Source organism: Myzus persicae, unplaced genomic scaffold (genome assembly GCF_001856785.1).
Source record: "Myzus persicae strain clone G006 unplaced genomic scaffold, MPER_G0061.0, whole genome shotgun sequence".
NCBI lineage: Eukaryota > Metazoa > Arthropoda > Insecta > Hemiptera > Aphididae > Myzus > Myzus persicae.
In genome coordinates, this window is record NW_019103989.1 from 383,134 (window position 1) to 403,338 (window position 20,205).

General features: G+C 29.6%; 1 protein-coding gene across 6 annotated transcripts; it reads right to left on the reverse strand.

Moving 5' to 3' along the window:
* Positions 1–891: 891 nt before the first annotated feature.
* On the reverse strand, positions 892–17,089 carry LOC111037292. 6 transcript variants are annotated; one of them, XM_022319786.1, is made up of 10 exons: positions 16,727–17,089; positions 16,342–16,512; positions 4,047–4,201; positions 3,900–3,970; positions 3,706–3,806; positions 3,316–3,625; positions 3,033–3,248; positions 2,573–2,896; positions 1,972–2,498; positions 892–1,633 (listed from the first exon to the last, which is right to left on the reverse strand). In XM_022319786.1, the coding sequence occupies exons 3-10, from the start codon at positions 4,144–4,146 to the stop codon at positions 1,309–1,311; spliced, it is 1,974 nt and encodes a 657-aa protein (XP_022175478.1). In that variant the 5' UTR covers positions 4,147–4,201; positions 16,342–16,512; positions 16,727–17,089; the 3' UTR covers positions 892–1,308. The 6 variants fall into 6 exon arrangements, with proteins under 6 accessions (XP_022175478.1, XP_022175477.1, XP_022175476.1 ...); XM_022319785.1 differs by having other exon boundaries at positions 16,342–16,631; XM_022319784.1 differs by having other exon boundaries at positions 16,342–16,634.
* Between the last annotated feature and the right edge of the window lie 3,116 nt (positions 17,090–20,205).

Below are 20,205 nucleotides of genomic sequence, written 5' to 3' on the forward strand. Positions count from 1 at the left end.
AAATATTTAGGTAATACAAACAATTGAAAATGTGTTTTACCGTCAATAATATGCTAAAATTGAATAAGTGCTCCAACCGATGCAAAGTAAACTTGTTTATGCATTCAAACATCTTTACATTTTTTAAATCAGTCGTTTGGAAAAAGGTACTTAAATCGTTGTCAGGAGTATAGCTATTTCATGTCGATAAATTGATTTTGAATATTCTGATATAATGACTAAAATAAATGGCATGTACATGTGGCTGCGTAAAATGCATAATGCGGGTGATCGACTAGAAGAATAAACACACCAATGATCATTTACTATACACATAAAGACGACGAATAGTAACTGCAAGGAACGAACGATTTGCCTAAACATAACTCCTTAGAAATGACACGTTTGTAGTTGCCCTACGTACGTATAGTATGTATAAATAAATGTATTATATTTTATCTTATATAAGAGAGTATATTATATCGTCGCTAATTTGCTCCACATATTAAGACATCTATAATATAAAATATTATCACTATAGTATGGGCACATCATACATGTATAGTGTATACACTATACAAAACGTATTGAAACAACTGCAGCAAATAGTAATGGCTAATTACAAGTTTAAAATTAATAAGCTATTAATAATTCAATAAATATAAATATATTATTAAAGACGGAAATAGAAGGGAGCACCCAACATAATTTTGTAAAAAAATATAGGTACAATATAGTAATGCCCACATTATATTTTATACAGTCGTCTATTAATTATAAGAACAAATGTATAAAAATAAATACTTAAATAGGTACTAACAATATTTGTGATCAATTTTCGGTATTGAGAATAATATTTATCTGAGGTAATTATTTACCTGAAGGTATAACGTATAAAATATAAATACTGTGTAGGAGTATAAGTTTGTATGTAACTTAATTAATATAATATAAAAATAAATAAATCTCCAATTACACTTAACTATTAGATCCTGAGAAAACTAAATCACAATAATATTGGATACCTCTATGGTAAATAGGTACAAAATTGTATTAAAAATTACACATTATAATTAAAATTTTATCAACACATTAAATTGACAAGGTGTTATCATAATAATTTCACTAAAAACAATATTATATATTTTATTTGAAATATATTTATAGTTTACATGGGCAATATATTAAGTGTATATCTAAATTTTACATAGATTAATTAAACTAAATTTTTCAGTCATTTTCATAATTTAACAATTAACAATACTTGTATGTACAGTTGAGTAATACAATAGTTAATACTTCGTAATATAATGTACATTTATAAATTATTTAATCACAATAACAAATTCCTTTCAAAATTGGCATTTTAGCGAGCATTTTTCTGGGCAAACAGTCTGCTTGATGTCCGTACTTGTTAATTCTAAAGACCTGCCCAATGACTTCAAAAGTTTGGGATCCGTTATTTATTTCTATACCAAGTGTGGCTTCGAAGTATCCATTACCTGGTGAGGCTTTGAATGTTATTTGAACAGATTTGTCGTACACTTTACCATCGTCGTATTTTTGCGGTGCTTCGTACAAGTATGTATGTTCAATAAAAGCCAATTTCATTTCAGCACAATTTTCAAGACCACCCAATAGTTCATTAAAATACCTAAGAAATTGAATTATGAATATATTTAGGTTAAATGTATTAAATTTAGTTCATTGCATCGACATAATATATCTTTAATATTATGTACACACTAAATTATTTTATTTTATAAATATTTGTGAAAATAAAAATAAAAAATTTTAAAATACATTTATATCTAAATAATTGTTGTATAGGTTTACATAATAATCCATAAAATAAAACAGAACGTATGAACACTCAATAAAAACATATTTTATATCGATATTTTTTTTCTAAGTACCTACCTATGTATCTAAATTTCAAATTTTTATGTATTTAGTATTTTAGTTAATATTTTAATAATATGAAAATCTAACCTTATGACTTCATTTGATGCTGCAAGGCTGTATGGGTGTTCTGGATCAAGTCGCTTTTGTCGACCTTCGTTGCAAACACACAGCCATTGAGCAACACCGGCGGCATTGCAATCTCTAACTAATGGAACTGGTTCAAAAAATGATAGACCCGTACTAGTAGCTGAAAAATGATTCTTAACGTTTTCGTCTTGAATACTATTTAGTAAGTGTTGTTTGATTTCAGTTGATTTGTTTTGATTATTCAATGTACTTAATATATGTCTGAATGTAGCATAAATATCATAGGTAGATGTCAGTCTCATACGGTTGTCACGGAGGGATTCTTTCCAGGATGGATAATTCATGCTTACCCACTCTGGAAGTATAACGGTGACCATTGGCATCCGGTCTTCTATGGTTCCAACTTTGGTTCGCCGAATGAAATCCATACGGTTTCCATGATCACCGAGCACAAAAATAACAGTTCGGTTAAAAAGCCCTTCGTGGAGAGAAGTCTTGAGGAAATTCATATAATCTAAATCGATAACCTGTTAGAAATAAAAGCAAGATTGATTAATTTTAAATATTGTTAATTTTAATCATTCTTTTAAAATCCACTTACTCCGACAGTATTGACAAAGTCATGACTAACTTCGTTAAAAAGCGAGAACAAGAAAAGTGGAGAGTCTTTATAGACTTTTAGGAATGATTTCAAATAGTCGAAATAGATAAGGTGTTTAGGCGTTGGTCCAAGACAACCAGGCGAGCTCATCTTATATAGAATCGACTGTTCCACAGCTAACCAGTATGGGCGCATGTAATGTAGAGTTGGCTGTAAAGTAATTCCTTTAGCTAAATAGTCAAACATGTTGAATTCTGGCTGGTCCTCGGCATATAGAGTCGCGGCACCTTCTTCACTAAAGTCTTTCCATATGTAAGGCCAGTCCTGTATGTACACAAACATAAGAAACACTGTTACAGACATTACAAGATACTGCATTATAGTTATTGTTATTATTTATTACGCTTTGTTTGATAATATTAAAGTAATAAACATTGAGTATATAATATTGTTCACGTACGTCAAACTTATTATTATGTTCCGTTATGAATGATCGGCCTGTTAACATCGGTATCACATTTGGGAATGTGTTTTCACCCACCTTGGTGAAACCGTGCATCACGTCACCATTCATTTCTTTGTTAATGAAATTATATGATTTCACCATTTGTCTCATAAAGTTTAATCGTGAAATAGAATCGATTCCAATCACTGCGACACCTAGTTCCATATCGTCCTATTAATAAAATATTATTATTATCCATTGATTTAAGATAATTTTCTTGAGTTATTTTTAATATTACTTTAAATTTCCTAACTTCCGGCCTTCTTCTAGCATATGCATGAAAGTTACTATACACAGTAATGCCAAATAAATTGGTGCATGATACAAATATGAAATCCGTAAGAGGCTCGTGAAAACCAGTGATGGGAATTTGTGGTCCGTATTCTAAACGGAAATCATCATCGACTGGACGATTAATTTCTTGATAGTAACAACGGAGCGTATTTGAGGTCAAGGAATAACCTGACTCTTCGAATCCTGAAGCGTTGAATTGTAAAAACCCTGTGCTCATGTTGATGTAAGTCAAACGATAAGACCTTTCCATACATCTAAACAAGTAAATAAGTGATCAAATTATTGAATAATCTTAATTTTAACTACACCTATAGCCCATATGTATGGTACTCACTTTATAGGTTTGGGAACGAACACGTATTTGAGAATGGATGAATCAAACGGGTTAAGTATAGGGAACTGACAAGTAACTCTTGGGTCACGATCAGTTAAATTCTATAACATTTACACGTTATTGCTTTTTAAGAACATACTTTACTAATATTATATATTTTATCATATACATGCATTGATTTAGTTGCAACTTACTTCGTAAACCACCAAATGTTCGAGTTTTGGCCTTACTATCTCTTGATGAATGTGATACACCGTCACTGACGCTAAATAAAATATAAAAAAAACCTCATTGAAAAAATAGTAGAACATAAGGCTAAGCAATGGGTATTTTAATCTTACCTAATGTTGTGACAAATATAAATAGATATCTAATATAATAGTATGGTTCTATAGTTTGTTGATTACTGTGGGTTCTCTTGTGCTTTTTATAAGTCGTCATTTTTTTTCTTATGCTAATCGCCACATGCTTTTAACTGCCTCAAGAGTCGACTTTCCTGATAAAAAAAAAAATAATATTGTTTATTGTATTTCATAGATTATAATTATGATTTTGTTCATTTTCAGTTAATATGTACACAGAAGCATACTGTATTAGTTATTCTTATATAGAGTGGAGAATTGTTCCAATCGCTTCAATATCTATTTAATTAAAAATTAATTAGGCGTATACTGTACATAAATAAGAACTGGGCGCTACAGCGCTGCTCTTCAAGAAATAATAATAACAAACAATAATTCCTTTAGGTATATGTTTAAAAAAATAAGTTTAGAAGTGTTTATAGTCTTAGTATTATTACAATTAATAATAAATAAGAACTTGACACACAAGTGATCACTTGAGTATAAATAGTCATGTGAATTATTATTTTAGTTGGTAGTTATTAGTTACCTATATGAATAAGAAATAATTGTATAAACCAGATATTGTAATTGTTGAAAAGAACGAATGTTTCGATGTTGTTTAAATATGTAAAAGACACTTTAAGTGGTAAACAATTATGTACAACATAAATAAAGGAAATCTCACAAATTGAACAGATGATACTATGTGAAATCGGTAAATAGTTACTAATGAGCCAAAATATTTTGAATTTATTTTATGCCTATGGTAAATACTAAATACTAATATGAATATTCGGTGAAAATGTCAAGGTCTGTACAATACTCATTTTCCTTATTTTTTTTTGTTTATCCCAATTATTTCGAATGTTACTGCAGATAATATTTTACATTTGACCTTCCATAGTATCAACTAAATCCAATTCCCCATCAAGAAGAATTAAGCATTTTTTTACTATAAAAAGTGCCTACTGACAAAAAAAATCAAGATTGTAAAACCAATACATGAATTGGTGACCGCCAGTGCGCCACTGGGTTTGACACTTTGACTTTATATTTGGAAACTTGTTAGATTGTATTGTTGATTTATCTAAAATAAATGATACTGCTGACGAGGTAGTAATGGCCAAGCTGTTCCCCTTCAGTTTGTGAAACCATGGGAAATAAGAAAATATACATTCATTGGAACACTTGAAATCTAATAATCATTTAATTATTATCTTAAACAGCCATCACCAAATACCAATTAATCAAATCAATTTATCGTGAGTTATTGGAAGTTTAGATGAACAAAACACATGCTGAGTTCCATGTAAAGCGATAGAAATTAATCATTACACATTATAGGTACCTTTTATCTACTATCAGTATTAATATTTTAAACTTTTAATAGAAGGATTTATGTACAATTTTGAGGGGGTTAATCTTGATTGAAACGTTTTTAAAAGTTATATTTTAATAGGTTGTTAAATCATTAGATTTTAAATTTTAAATTAGATCAACTTCGTTTAGACTTTAGATTAAATTAGTTTTTAATTTTTAGTTATCTGGTAAAAATAAACATCATGAGAAATTTAAAAATACCTGCTATCTACTGAAATATTAGTTTTTTGTCTAGTCGTTATTTTAAATAATTTATATTTTTCACCGACCCTTGAGTCATGTCATAGGTAGGCACTTCAATGGATGTTACATCAATGTTTATTAGCCATCCATAAAATAATCCCATGAGTTTGTATTACAAATATATGAACAATGAGTCATATTTTTTGCTGTAAGTAATTCGTGGAATTGTAAATGACGGATAAAAAAAAGACGAGAGAGTAAAATAGGTGTTGACTGTAGATTATAGGTAGGTACATCCACATTTGAGCTTGTAACAATTTTCTATTAATGTATACACACATACCTCCTACTCATTACAGATGTTTAAATCACTTGACCCATGTTTTTTTTCTTTTTTGTTATTTTTTTTTTTAAACTGGTGTAAAATTAGAAAACGCATACATTGCAATTCGCAAGCGCCTGAAAACACGTGTACAGGATGTATAAATGTATAATAATACTAATATACCTAGTGTATCAGATACACTGCATACTATTGTGTACATTCAGGGTGAAGAAATGACTATTAAACCACCAGTCTTAACACTTTTGATAGTACATAAGTGGGACACACAAGTAAATTAAACGTAACATAATATTATTATACATGATTATAATTTGGTCTTTGGAGTATAAAAATAGTTGCATATTATATATATTATTATAAAACGGCACAGGGGCGGGACTACGGGAGTGCATCGCTGTGACAGCGTTGGCGTATACCGGATCGGACGTATACTTATAAAATAAAATCTAGAAAAATCTAGTGATTGGCTGTTTCGTCGGTTTTTTACCACATAGACGACTCACCACACTGTATTCCGTAGTACAATCACAGAACAACCAAGGTCGTAACTGAAAAAAAATCTGGGGAGGAGGCCCAATAGTTTTTTTATGTGGATACTGGACATTTTTAAGTTCAAAATATAAAAATTCTTGTTCTATTTTTAAAAAATTCGTGGGTGGGGGGATCCGGACCCCTGGACTCCCCAGTTACGACCTTGAGTACTGTTGTAGTAGAAGTAGTGACCGCCCGATACAATGTGGATTACTGGTACGCTTCGACGATAAGACAATAATATTGTATTTTTAATTATTATATATTATTCTCCGAATTACGTGTCATTATAATGTAAATACACTTAATCTTAGACCAAATGTCACCGATCGACAATAACGACTACAGTGAGTAGCGACCATCACAAAGTACAAATATATGACATAGTAAACAATACTTTGACGTCGCTGAGGCTATTGTATTAATGTATTCACGCATTCACGCTTCGCGGTGAATGTGCAAAACACATACATAAGTATATTATGCGTCTATATAATAAAGTCGGACGTGCTGTTGCGGCTGAGTCAAGCAACATTTTTAAAAGCCCGATTTTGGTTAAAAAAAAAAAATAGTTTAATAACATATTATTATAAGTGGCGATACACGTCGAGTTAGACTGAAATTCTAAAATTCTGCGCAGTACGAAATTAAAAAGTGAGTTTTAGCCTGCCAGTGACTGTAATGTAAAAAATCGATGTTATTATTATTTAAAATTAAAATTGAATTACCTATTAAACAAAAAAAAACCATTTCGAATGAACCAAATTCTATTTTGTGAGAGCACATATTAATTACCTTATTTGTGAGATCTTTTTTAAATATTTTATCTTAAATTATAATAATAACTCCTGTTAATATTTAAAAATTTGAATATTTATAATATTAAATTTAAAAAAACTAATAAATTAAAACTAAAGATGATCGAATTTTTTAATGGTCAATTTAAAAATAATAATTTGCATCTGCTGGTACAGCAGAAATAACAATAATCTAAAAGACTATACAGTGTGACTGATCTCTGGAGGTTTAGTTGTGTGATCACTGTGATCCCATATTTTTGTGTAGGTATGCGATCTGTAGTGAGGGGAGTGGGTAAATATGGCCTAATATGAAGTGTGCAGTACAAAAAATTAGATATTTTAGTCCCAGGGTTGAGATTGAATTTTTTTTTACCTGCATTGAACCGATTTTCTGGGGCCGTCCCTGACACAGGACACTAGTCATATCTATATATATTTTATTTTATTATTATTTATCGTATACATACTATTATATAGCTGTAGGTTAAGTCGTATTAATACAACGAAGACGACACCCGAACGACGACGACGTCCTTCGTGCAGGCGCGCCGGCCGGTCAAACTTTAGTGCGTCCCCACACGCTCAGTTCGTATTGGTGAGACTTGACAGACGGCCAAAAGCGTTTACCGTATATGCCAGCAGACCTACGCGTACGATATTAACTAGAGTGACAAATTATAAAGTACGTTTTGATGGGCTGTTATTGATTTGAAATAAATGGGACACACGATGTTTGTTTTTTAATTTATTAATACCTAGTTTTATTGCTTACCGAGACGAACCGTGTACTACAACATCACCTTTGTCCTTTCAATAAATTTTTATAACGTCAAATGTGCGTGTGGATATTATTTTTATACTTTTTTTACGTTGTGCTTGTTTTCCATCACTGATATTAACTATCTCATAATTATACTTCCAATTATATAAATAATATAAATACAATTACTAAGACTTAGTCATATTATCAATTAATAATTATATTTTATCACCAATGCAATAGTAAACAGTAAATACAGACGTCAGTTAAATTATATCATAATCTATGCCATTGCCACAGTGTGACATTTTCTATTATTATAAATTATAGTGGTGTAGATATTAAAAAAAGTATCATTATTAATATTTCGTGGAATATAAATATATAATATTATGATATGCGATCTTAAAATTTTTTCCATAGGTCTAGAGAATAGGAAAATCATTTTAAATGTATACTGAAGTATTTCAAGAAATATTAGATGCAGATTTTTATATTTTAAGTTTTGAGACCTAAAATAAATTGTAAATCTGCAAATGTAAGTACCTACTTCAAAATAATCTATTGGTAGGTACCTACTAATAGGCAATATAAATAAGAAATATGATTTTATGAGTCCATCATATTTTATGGTCATTAACAAAGTTAATAGTGAAATTATTTCAAATTTGTATAAATGTATTTATAACTTTAATGTTATGCACATTTTTAAAAATCCGCATTATACATTATTAATTATTATGATACAGTATGTGTTTACATTTTTATTTTTACGAAGATTTTGTGTTTAAAATTACACATATGGTGAATGATTTAGTTGGTTTGTTAAATTTGTTGTATCTTGTTATAGGTATCATTATTCATGCGAGTATAAATAAAGGATTTTGCAAATGTTGAAACTGTGAAAGGTACGTTTTTATGTACCTAACTGATTTTTTTTTTAAGTTTAACTACTTTGATAGGGGGCGTTCATCACTATTATGGATAGAATAAAGACTATTTCACACGATAGTTGTTAGTTACTGTGCTATGAATGGATTGGATATACTAAATTCTAGGTCTGCATTAGTTAATTTAATATTTAAAAGTACACTACAGTGAAAGGAATCGTGCAGGAAATTTATTGTAATGGTTGCCATAGATGTCAAAGATTTGTAATTTTGAGACAAGAATATTTGTCAGAAAAGATTATTTATTTAATCGCATTGATGCATTCAGTTTTTAAATTACTTAATTGAGATGATTGAAGTAATTATAATTTAGATTTTAGGTAGATATTAAGATACTTACAACTTACAAAAGTAAATATTTGATATAATATAAAATATAAATCATTGAATTACGTTATAAGTATATACTAGATTAAATTGCATGTATTTATTTAATTTAGTTTTGAATAATTTGAAATTTAAATAAAATGCAATATATATTTTACAACTTGTGAGTTGATTGTGCATTAAACCTACACTTCTAATCAATATAAGCAGTGAAGGGATCAACAATTAACATTGTTTAAGCCATGAATAAATAAACCTATTTATTTTATTTAGTTATGGTATAACTAATTATATCACTCTATATAGCAGTTAGATTATAAAGTTATGCAGGTATATTATAAAATATAATTTACAAAATATAACAAACATCGTAAAAACCACGCTCGAATGATTAATTTACTATATGGCAATGGACATTTTGTATACGTTTCATAGCTGACATCTCTTTACTGGTGATACTTTAATAATTTAATCGTTTTATTACAATACATAAATGACGATCCACTGATCCATGGTATTTTAAATCCATTCTAAATTAAATCCTCAATTCAGATATTAAAACTTGATAACTATGAGTTTTAGACATGCTTAATTTTTTTCAAAAATGAATAATCTCCGTCATTCTAATGTGTAACGGTTGAAATATGACAATTATTGTTAACGGGTTTCATCAAAACAATAAATAAAAATAATAAAATATGATGTGTCACTCGGTGTTTCTGTATTTGTATAATATACAGCTACTACGCTAGAAATATTATCATATAATATATATTATATATGTTGCTGATGCTAAATTATTATTGATTATTCGAATAGTGAAGTATTCACCTAGAATTTAGAGGTATTCTCATCACCCATGGAGTGAGAATATCGAATGTTTAATGATTTTTTTAAAATTTAGCCATCAGTAAGAATTAAGAAACATTAATTTCAGTTCCCGAACTCATTATATAGTGCATTATTAAGGTTTGCATAATTTTACATTTTTTAACTGTTTTTTTTTAATAATCATTTTTAACGTATGTTATTTCTAAAAGCATTACTAACTGCCATATTATAACTTAGTATTTAATTGTGCTTCGATACATTTTTAAAAACTGAAAGTAATCGAATCAAATATACGGCTTATTATAGTCTTATACAGTTGGATTAATTGACAGAAATATTGTTGGGGATAATGAGGTATATACATTATACATATTATATAGTCGTGTAGAATAAAATAATACTGCATGAAGATTAAACAATGTGCAGTTAGGAAAAAACAGTTCAGTCTCTATGCAGCAGCGCCTATTGGAAAAAAAGTCCTGTAGAATACATTATTATGATACCATATGTAAAAAAATTATTCAAAATAATTTTTTAAAGTCAACTTAATAATAATTACAATGAACTAGTGTTCAACAAATAATTAAAGTACTTTTTGAAATATATATTATTTATCAAATAAGCTATTCAGAATAGAATAATAAGATACTATATAGGTATCAATACATAGTATTATTGAGATATAGATAATTACTATTAATATGTATCTGATAGATTAAAATAATCCCGGTATGAAATTAATATGTTTCAAGTGTACACATAAAAAATTAAACTAAACTTATTAAACTATCATTATTATTGGTAGCCGCACTAGCCATGTATAGGAATATGCCATTCAATTATTTTATTATTTTATAGTAATAAGTAAACAACTTGTTCAATATGGCGAAAATAAACTATTGATAATACTTGATGCTAATAAATACTTAAAAAAAAATTTCAATTTTTATTTTTAAAGGAATAAATATAAAATATAATTTCACAAACATAATATAATAAAATAACCAGTGAACTCACTTTTTTTAAACTTATACATTGAGATAAACCATTTATACAAAAAAATGCATAGTAAAAATGTTTGATAAATGACACACATAGCATGGAAAAAAAGTAAAAACATTGATGGAAGAAGTCAGTTATATTACAACATATGATCTTAGTTTCTTGCATTTGCGTGTTTTTTTTGTGGGGGGGGGGGGGCTATTAGATTTCTTGCTAAATAAGCTTAAAAATTATTTTGACGACACCACTTTAAAAACATTTATAGTTTATAACTATGGTATATTTTGCATATTAAGTGATTTTGTATAGTTCTAATATCATATTTTTTAAGTTTACCATTTTTCAGAGAATAATTGATGGTTAATAGTATGTTTATAATTGTTGTATCGTGCATAAAATAATACATACATAAACAGTATTCATAATAAAACTATTAACTAGGTTAAGTAAACACGTATGTAATGAGTAACAATGTAAATTAGTATTAAGTCTTAGTCAGTGAGTTTTAGCAGTTGTATTAAAATAGAAACTAGATTAAGCGATGATATAATATATAAGTGATAGGAATAGACAAATGTGGGCCCTCAAGAGTGATCCGCTTGATGTGGTCACTGTGACATTGTTGGAAAAAACAGTGCAATGGCATACTCTCATGTCTCTATCTTAAAAGTGAGTAACATAGAAATTTTAAACTCGGCAGATCACGTTTGGCTCCATTAGTATAAAAATAGGAGTGAATCTTCTTATTATGAAACTTTGTGGTTTGAGCATTATCTGTGTTCGTATGTTGGATTTTACGATATTTCAATTTTTCTGAATCTGAGCAAAAGCACAAAGCAATTATTTATTTTTGAATCACAAATTCACAACAAGAAATGTATTCTTGTTGTGAATTTGTGACCTAATTGATTTTGTAAAAAACTGGTTTTGTGTAAAAATTCTTGTTTCCCCTATTTTGATTGTGTTCAGTACATTTTCAAGCATTTCTATAGATAGACCAAAATGCAATCATCATAAATCGAAAAAAACCTAAAATAAGTCAAACATTTAGTTTGACTGTAAACTTTAACAGCTTTCTTGTTTTTCTTGCACTGTTTTTAGTCAGTTTTCTCTAATTATTGAGAAGAGTATTAGGTTAGCACTAGTAAACTATTAACTAGATTATTCTATCAGAAATCTGAGAAATCACTAGATTGAACATTGAAGAAAATGTTCTGCTTTAATATGTAATGGCATACAAGACACAAAAGAATCACAGATTATTGAATATACTAATATACTATACCGTCTATACCCTGTTCAAGTTAAGAAACGAAGTCAGCGGCCGACTAATGCGCAATAATTCATGGCTGCAAGTGTACAAATAGTTGACACAGTGATAACGAAAAACGGGTGTTGCCCGACTGCTGTCTGATGAAAATTGGTCATCGCAGTTGCAGACTTAGTTTCTTAACATTTTTAAAATTTTTTTTTCTTAAAATTTCTTTTTGAACAGAGCATAGATTAAACATAGAACTTATTGTTTATTATAATATTAGTATTATTCATAATTTTTTTTTATAATGAGCACTCAATTAAATTTATCTATAAAAAAAAACTATTATACTTTTTAGTATGCCTAAAAATGAAAAGCTGGGTAAGTGTTTCAGTGTATCAGTGTTTAACTCGTTTAAATTGTCGCCCAGAAAAAAATTTAACCAAGCCCAGTTAAAGTTAATTTTTTAAATATAAATAACTATGGTAATTACAAATTTTTAGGAAAATAATTATTAAAGCAAAGTTAAAAGTTACTTTTTTTAAATTACCCTTAACCACACTTACATACATACGTATTTTGTAGGTACTCAACGAATTGAAAATTACTTGCTATTGTCTTAGTTTTGGTACAGCATAATCAATTAATATTAAATACAACCAGACTTTTTTATTTAAATATTTTAAATACTAGTTGTATTACTCGGTGCGTTGCTCCGAGATTAATGAAACCGAGATTGGAAATCCACCTGCCCAATAATTTTCTTTTTTTAGTAATCAATTACTAGCAGAAAAAAACGATTATTATTTGAATATACTTAAAAGAGGGGGTACATCGCCCTAAAATAACTGGTTCAATACTTCAATCTATTATCTAAACTAGCCTGAATCACCAAAATCGGTCAAGTATTTTTCGACGCTATATATATAAGTCTCGGCAATACACTTTGCCTTTTATAATAATATGTAATAGCTGTTACCCATGGTTTTATCTTAAATTCTAATACTCTTTCGACTCGTCTATTATCTCAAATAATATGTATTCAATATTTGGTGCCAATTGATTAAAAACAGTGTATTCTAATGTGTGTCATTTAGATATAACCCGACAAATTAAATTTGTATTAGCCGACTATTTATTATAAACGATCTACCTACCTATTTATTGTTTCTGTGTTGCATCAATTGAAACGTTATCAATTGTTTTTTGTCAAAATCTGTTGGATATTTTTTGGTATACATACTTTTACTATATTATACCCTTCGGCCTTCGGCGAAGTGACTTCGCCTCTAATAAATAATGGGAGTTACAACTGTTGCCAGAGAGATTGGCACGGCGGCGGCGGCGTTGCTTTTCAGTAGGTGTAGCCCAAACTAGTCCCGGCGTGTTTCGACTTTCGGCCACGCGGAACGCCTCACCAAGTTGTTTATCATAAATGTATAAAATAAACGACCTCGGCTGACAATGACAATATTAATAGATGAATGAGGTATGGAAGCTATGGAATATACTAACATAGATGAATATTTACTCATTTACGCCACCATTTGTTATTCGGTAATAACTAATAAGTAATAACATCCAAAGACGGAGAACCTCTGGTTTTCCGTTGTGGCGCCTCCACCGCCTTGCCAATTAAACTTGCAACGACTGTATTCAATTTGACATGTCAGTCTAAGTAGCAAAATTATATCTAATCACAATGACTGTGTTATTACCTGTAACGAATGGCAACTCTATGTATAAACCAAAAAATATTCGATTTTCGTAAACCGAAACAAAATTCATTATTCATGTTTGAGCCTCATCCGTGCTCAAAGGGGGAATGTTTCTTAACCCCTCCATGAAGAAATCCTGCACACGGGCCTAATGTGAGCCACTCTATAGCGAAAAAGCTAGGGTTAAAAGCGAAGGTACAAACCTTATACTAGATTTTCAAGGATTCTATCGATTTAACTTTTTATGAAAACAGTCCAATAGTTTTTTGAGCCTATAGAGCAGGGATGGCAAATCTATGGCACGCGTGCCCGAGGTGGAAAAGATTTTGTGGGCACTCGAAAATTTTTACTATTATATAATATATATTATATAATATTATAGTACCTATAATAACCTAAACTAACCTTTTTATACTAATACATTAATTATACAATCAAATTATAATATAATCAAATATAATATTTTTAGTATTTTTTTCATGGCACGCTCTAAAAAAAAAAAAATGTTATTACTAATTTTGGGCATGCAGTGTTCAAAAGGTTTGCCATCGCTGCTATAGAGGACAAACAATAATTCATTTTTATAATATATTACATACATATACTCTTCGATCACTACAGGTGTAACCGAGGGAGTAATTTTATAGTGTAGACATCAAAATAAGGTCCTTCATTCTACTAATCTGGTGAATATAAAATTATATCAAGTAATAATAAAAGATATCTTAAAATATGTCGTAATTTAGGGCAAAATATAAATATTTTAAGTTCCTAAATATAATTATTAATTTTCATAATTGTATTTTCAATGATCACTATCATAGGAAAAATGTATATTGGTACGATCGTCATCAAAAAATATCGCTCTGCCCGATAACTTCTCAGAATTAAATGCAATCATAATTATAAGAAAGCTAATACCTATTAATTAGTATATACAATACTCAATCTTATAATTTATACTTAATATGTTATTCTTATTAGGTACCTACTAATTATATAGCAATATTATATACAAACTAATATAGTAATATACTTATATCAGTGCAAAATCGATATGAGTAATGATGCGTAGTGCGTGGTAGTTTGCCTAAAATATATTAATTATTATGACATATGCAATGGTGTATTATTTCTTGGACATTTTGTGGGTATCCCATAAAAGGCTGCACACATTAATATACAGCTGTATAGCTTTAACTATTCTATTTTTTTATGACTAGTCAAGTTTTCAAAAACTTATAAATTAACTTTAACTTTTGAGCAACCTAGTGGTTGTCTAGCTTTGTAAAAATGTTGAATTGCTATTTTCATTCTATTTTACTGCAATATAACAATTTAAAAATAATTCAATACTATAATATTAAAAATTTACAAAGGATCTAATATTATTGATAAAGTTTACGGCCTATAGGTTTAAGGTATTTATCAGTTATCATATAATGATTATAAAATATTATAAATATTAAATATACATTATTCCATTTATTATAAATATATAAATTTATAATCAATGATTGTACTTGAAAATGTGAATAATTGATAAGATAAAATTATACAAGTATTTAGAAATGACAGAATAATATGTATTATAGAATTATATTAGAATAAGTAGGTAACTAAAATTAATACTTTCAATAAATACATTGCATAATATGGCATTATTACAGCTTAAATAATGTTACATAATATTAATTTGAAATGGTCATTAACCCATTCATACTGGTTTTTTGTTGAATCTACTGCCTAAACCAAAATCGATAAATAATAATTTTTTTAAATTTGTATTGAAATTTGAATTAAAAATTGTATTAATTTATAAATAAGTACATAATTTTGTATCTGAGACTGCAGACTGAAGAGTGAAGATTAATAAGCCAAAAAAAACAATACAGGTATCTATTACTAATGCTCAAAAGAAAGCATGCTTTTTGTAATATTAGTAAAAATGTATATAATATATTAAACTGATTAAAGGTAGTGCTATTACGGAACAATATACATTTATACCTATTAAATAGTAAACACGTCTGTTCGGTAACGACATAGAATGGTAATATAGTACCGTCGTATAGGTAAACTGCTAAAAACGTGTCCTAGTATAATAATTGTATTATGTCTAATATTGAAATAAGAACGTGTTCGCTTTTAAATAACTAGGTAATACTAAAGTTTGTACCTGTTTACAAAAACTCAATACCCCACCTACCTGTATTTCCAGACGATTTTCGCCAAAGACGACCACATGATGGAGAGGACGTGCTGCGTTTTTCGGTGAGTCACGTCGAAACGCCGGACACTCATCACTGCAGCTGCAGTACGGGTAGAACGTTATCGGCGTGCCTAATACTCATTGCTGATGATAATTAAAGGCCATCTCCTGTGACAACGCAAATAAAAACGATAATAATGTGTTATCGTCAATAGCCGAACTGCGAGTACCGCCTCCCGTACGCTACGTACGTACGTCGACGGTCCGCGACAATGTTGGGAGACCAACTGCTATAGGAATAAAGATAAACACAAGAAACCGACGACACTTTAAAATGTATTATTTTTGTTCGTAACAATAATTAATAATTTATTTCTATTACCTCGCGCAGATTATTACAACTCGACAATAACTTATTTGAAGCGGGCAGACGTTATTATATTTGAATATGTACCTCTCGGGCTCTCTATATCGTACTATAAAAAATAATATTATTATAATAATCCGCACACGTCGCGCCCGCGTCCCAACTTCCGAGCGTGTACGTGAAACACTCAACACTGCGCGGCGGCGGCGGCGGCGATTACCGTTTTCGCGGTACGTATTCTAGCGCGTGCGATTACGTATTGTTTATTGTTGGCACGCCGCTGATAAGTCGTTCGTCATCAGTTCCCATGTGGCCATGCCCGCAGCGTTCTATACAGGTGTACGGACATTTCGGCCACCACTCATTTTTTGACGATACGGATATAACTACCCCGGCAGCCACAGAATGGGACATGTTGTGCATAAAAAAAACAAAAAAATTATACATTTTTTATAAATAGCTAAATAACAAAATGTAATCACTATACATACCTATCTACTGCAGTAATGCATACGTATTGTGTGAATCATCATATTATTATACTTATTATCTACTTTTATTGTAAGATATCTACTTTATTAATCTTTTTTTTGTTTATCAATAATATGTACTTACTTCACATTTTTTTATTCGTTAAATTATTAATTTTGTTCGGTAGGTGCATGGTAATATAAAATATTGTATGCTTTTGCATTTTATTAATATAAGTGGTGTAAACTGGGTTTCGATTTGCACCCCCAAACAACTATGCCCAATCAACAGTTTTCAAACATGTTCTTTGTATACGATAGTCGATAAGTAATAGAAATAATGCTTCGATTTTCAATTTCAGAATTTTTTCTGGTGAGAAAATGACTCTGGTGACTACTAAGTACTAAGAGTCTAGTTGGTGCATCAAGAGGGCAGAGGTGTTAGCATTGCAAAAGAAGCTTAAAAAAGCGTCGGTATAAACAAAACGAATAATTTATAAATTTGGAAATTTTCATGCAAAATCAGTTTTTGACCATAAAATACAGTGCATACATGATTTTACCGAATGTTAACAACAATATTTTTTTCCATCATACCGTCCAATTTTGAAAATATTTTGACTCTTTTTGAGCAATTTATTGGCAAAAGAAATTTTTATTGGTTTTTTCGAAACTTATTGCAGATAACATTTTTTTTTGTTCAGTCAAAAAACTTGATGAAGAAGGTTCCTCATAAGTATAGCCAAATATTTATTTGATCAAATCATCCATACATGAAAAAATTTTCAAAATATTTTGACTTTCACTGAAATGTACCAATAAGTTTGTAGTTAAAAATATATAAAATGTTCAATTTTTCATAAAGATCGAAACAGTTCTTTCTAAAAATATTTGCTACCCTAACAGTTAACCCAATTTACGGCACTGAATATAAAATTAAATGTCCTAAATAGAGATTCTTGTGTGTACATTATTATACGGGACTTCAAAATCGATGAATAATTTGACCGTATCTAATAAACCAAAAAAAAAAAAAAAATGTTTCCTTCGGTCTGAATTTGGTTCCCACTGGTCAAATATATAATATATATCCATTAGCTATAATCAATAATCATAGAAAACTATTAATATTATATTATTCAAAATCGGTACAGTCCCGATAGCCAATAGTGTAAGTATAATAGGTAATAATATAGTCCATACGCATACGGTTTACCTAGTTGGCATTACACGATGGCAGTCGATAAACCGGCGGGGGAGTAGTGTGACAACTGACGAGTGTTGTTATAGTTGTTACTTGTTACGTAGGTATACCCACGTATTTTCTCTCGTTAGACATTGTTTGTATTTTAGCGCATGTATTATTTTTTATTGGATAATACTGTACCGACGCCCTAGCATTGTATGTATTGTATAGAATATTACCGTTCTAGGACGGCGTCGTGTCGTCGTGTATTTATACAGTCACGTTATGCCGGTTTAGCTGTTAACGCATACATAATATGCGTAATCGGCACTCGGCTGATAAGGCCCCGTTAATTATATTGTAATAGTTATATATAAATAACAAATAATAATAAGTTAATAAGTAGGTGCTTGTACAGTTTACGCTGAAATAAAAGTGTGTTATGTTTATACTATCTGGGCCACCCTAATGGAGGGGTGGGTAGGCCTCAGGCTCTTGGCCTCACAATTTTTACTTCTTTTGAGGGTCTCGAGTTCGAAAAAAAAAAAATACATTGGTAAATCGATTTTGAAAAAAATATTATTTCATAACATTTAAAATGTTAAGGTTCATAGTAAAACGAAGTTATTACTTATAAATTAAGTCATGATATAATTAATATATATGTAATAAGTAAAAACTGTCACAGTTAAGGATATTATGATAATGGGGCAAATATGGTAGGATAAAACCTGGAGGCTGGGGTTATAGAAAAGAGGAGTAATATGGCAATATTTTCAGACAATCCTTAATTTTTTTTTTTTGTTAAAACGAATACATTTTTTTTGGCACAAATGAGCGATAGGGCATCTATAGTAGATGCGTCTTGAAGTCAGTAGAATAGGAGATATTATATCGTCCATACCAGCTGCTATGACCTTTTTGGTGTAATTCAAAGATTACACTACTTTTTTTTCTGCTACTGAAAGATGAACAATACTTCTGAATCAACGACCAGTAAAAAAGTGTGTATTTAAAAATAACACTTGTAAGTATACAAATATATGTTAGGCATCACAATTATTTTTGCCCATGCGCCTTGCTAATCTTACGAAGTGTACTAGTTGCCCCCTGAAGTCAAAAAGGTCAATCATTTTTACACGAATTTCCTCCCGACTATACAAGAGTTGCCACTCAACATACCCTAAATTTTAACGTATACGAAAAGAGTCAGGCATGGATCCAGAGCAAAGATCTGGAGGAGGGAGGGGCCCACAATTTGTTGTTAATGTAAAATTACAATATTGGAATCACTATCCTTCATGAACTAAGATAGTACTATCTTAATTCTTGCACCCCAGAATGATAGTATAATAATATATTATATTATCAGACATACATGTAATTTGAAGTATAGTAATATAGTATATAGTAATACCTGTAGAATTATCAAAATAAAATTTGGGAAATAATATATCTGGGGGGGCCTGGGTTCCTAGCCCCCCGGATCCGTCCCTGAAAAGAGTCTAGTAAGTACTAATTACTATAGATGCCTTTCCAATGGGCAGGTAATAAATTCATAAGTATTAAGTAGTTCTAAACCATTTGGCTAAAAAATATAAGTCTATGCAATGTTATAACGAATATTTTTTTTATTAACTAATTATATTACCAGATATTTTTTTATTGACTAATTATAGGTACTGCCATCTGTTTTGTATTGACTTATTATTATTTTTATAGTTGTGTAATTTGTGTATACATATCGTATATACCTAAGATTGATGTTTTTAACGGTACAATATATATTTAATTACCTGATGACTCAAAATAAAACAATTTTTAATTATAAATTATAA

What these genes read in the sequence shown, in the direction of transcription:
- LOC111037292 (XM_022319786.1), bottom strand. Translation starts at nt 4,146, where the DNA reads ATGACGACTTATAAAAAGCACAAGAGAACCCACAGTAATCAACAAACT. An exon ending in AACATAATAATAAGTTTGAC is followed by an intron (nt 2,897 to 3,032) that starts GTACGTGAACAA and finishes GTGTACATACAG; the next exon opens with GACTGGCCTTACATATGGAA. An exon ending in GCATCAAATGAAGTCATAAG is followed by an intron (nt 1,634 to 1,971) that starts GTTAGATTTTCA and finishes TCAATTTCTTAG; the next exon opens with GTATTTTAATGAACTATTGG.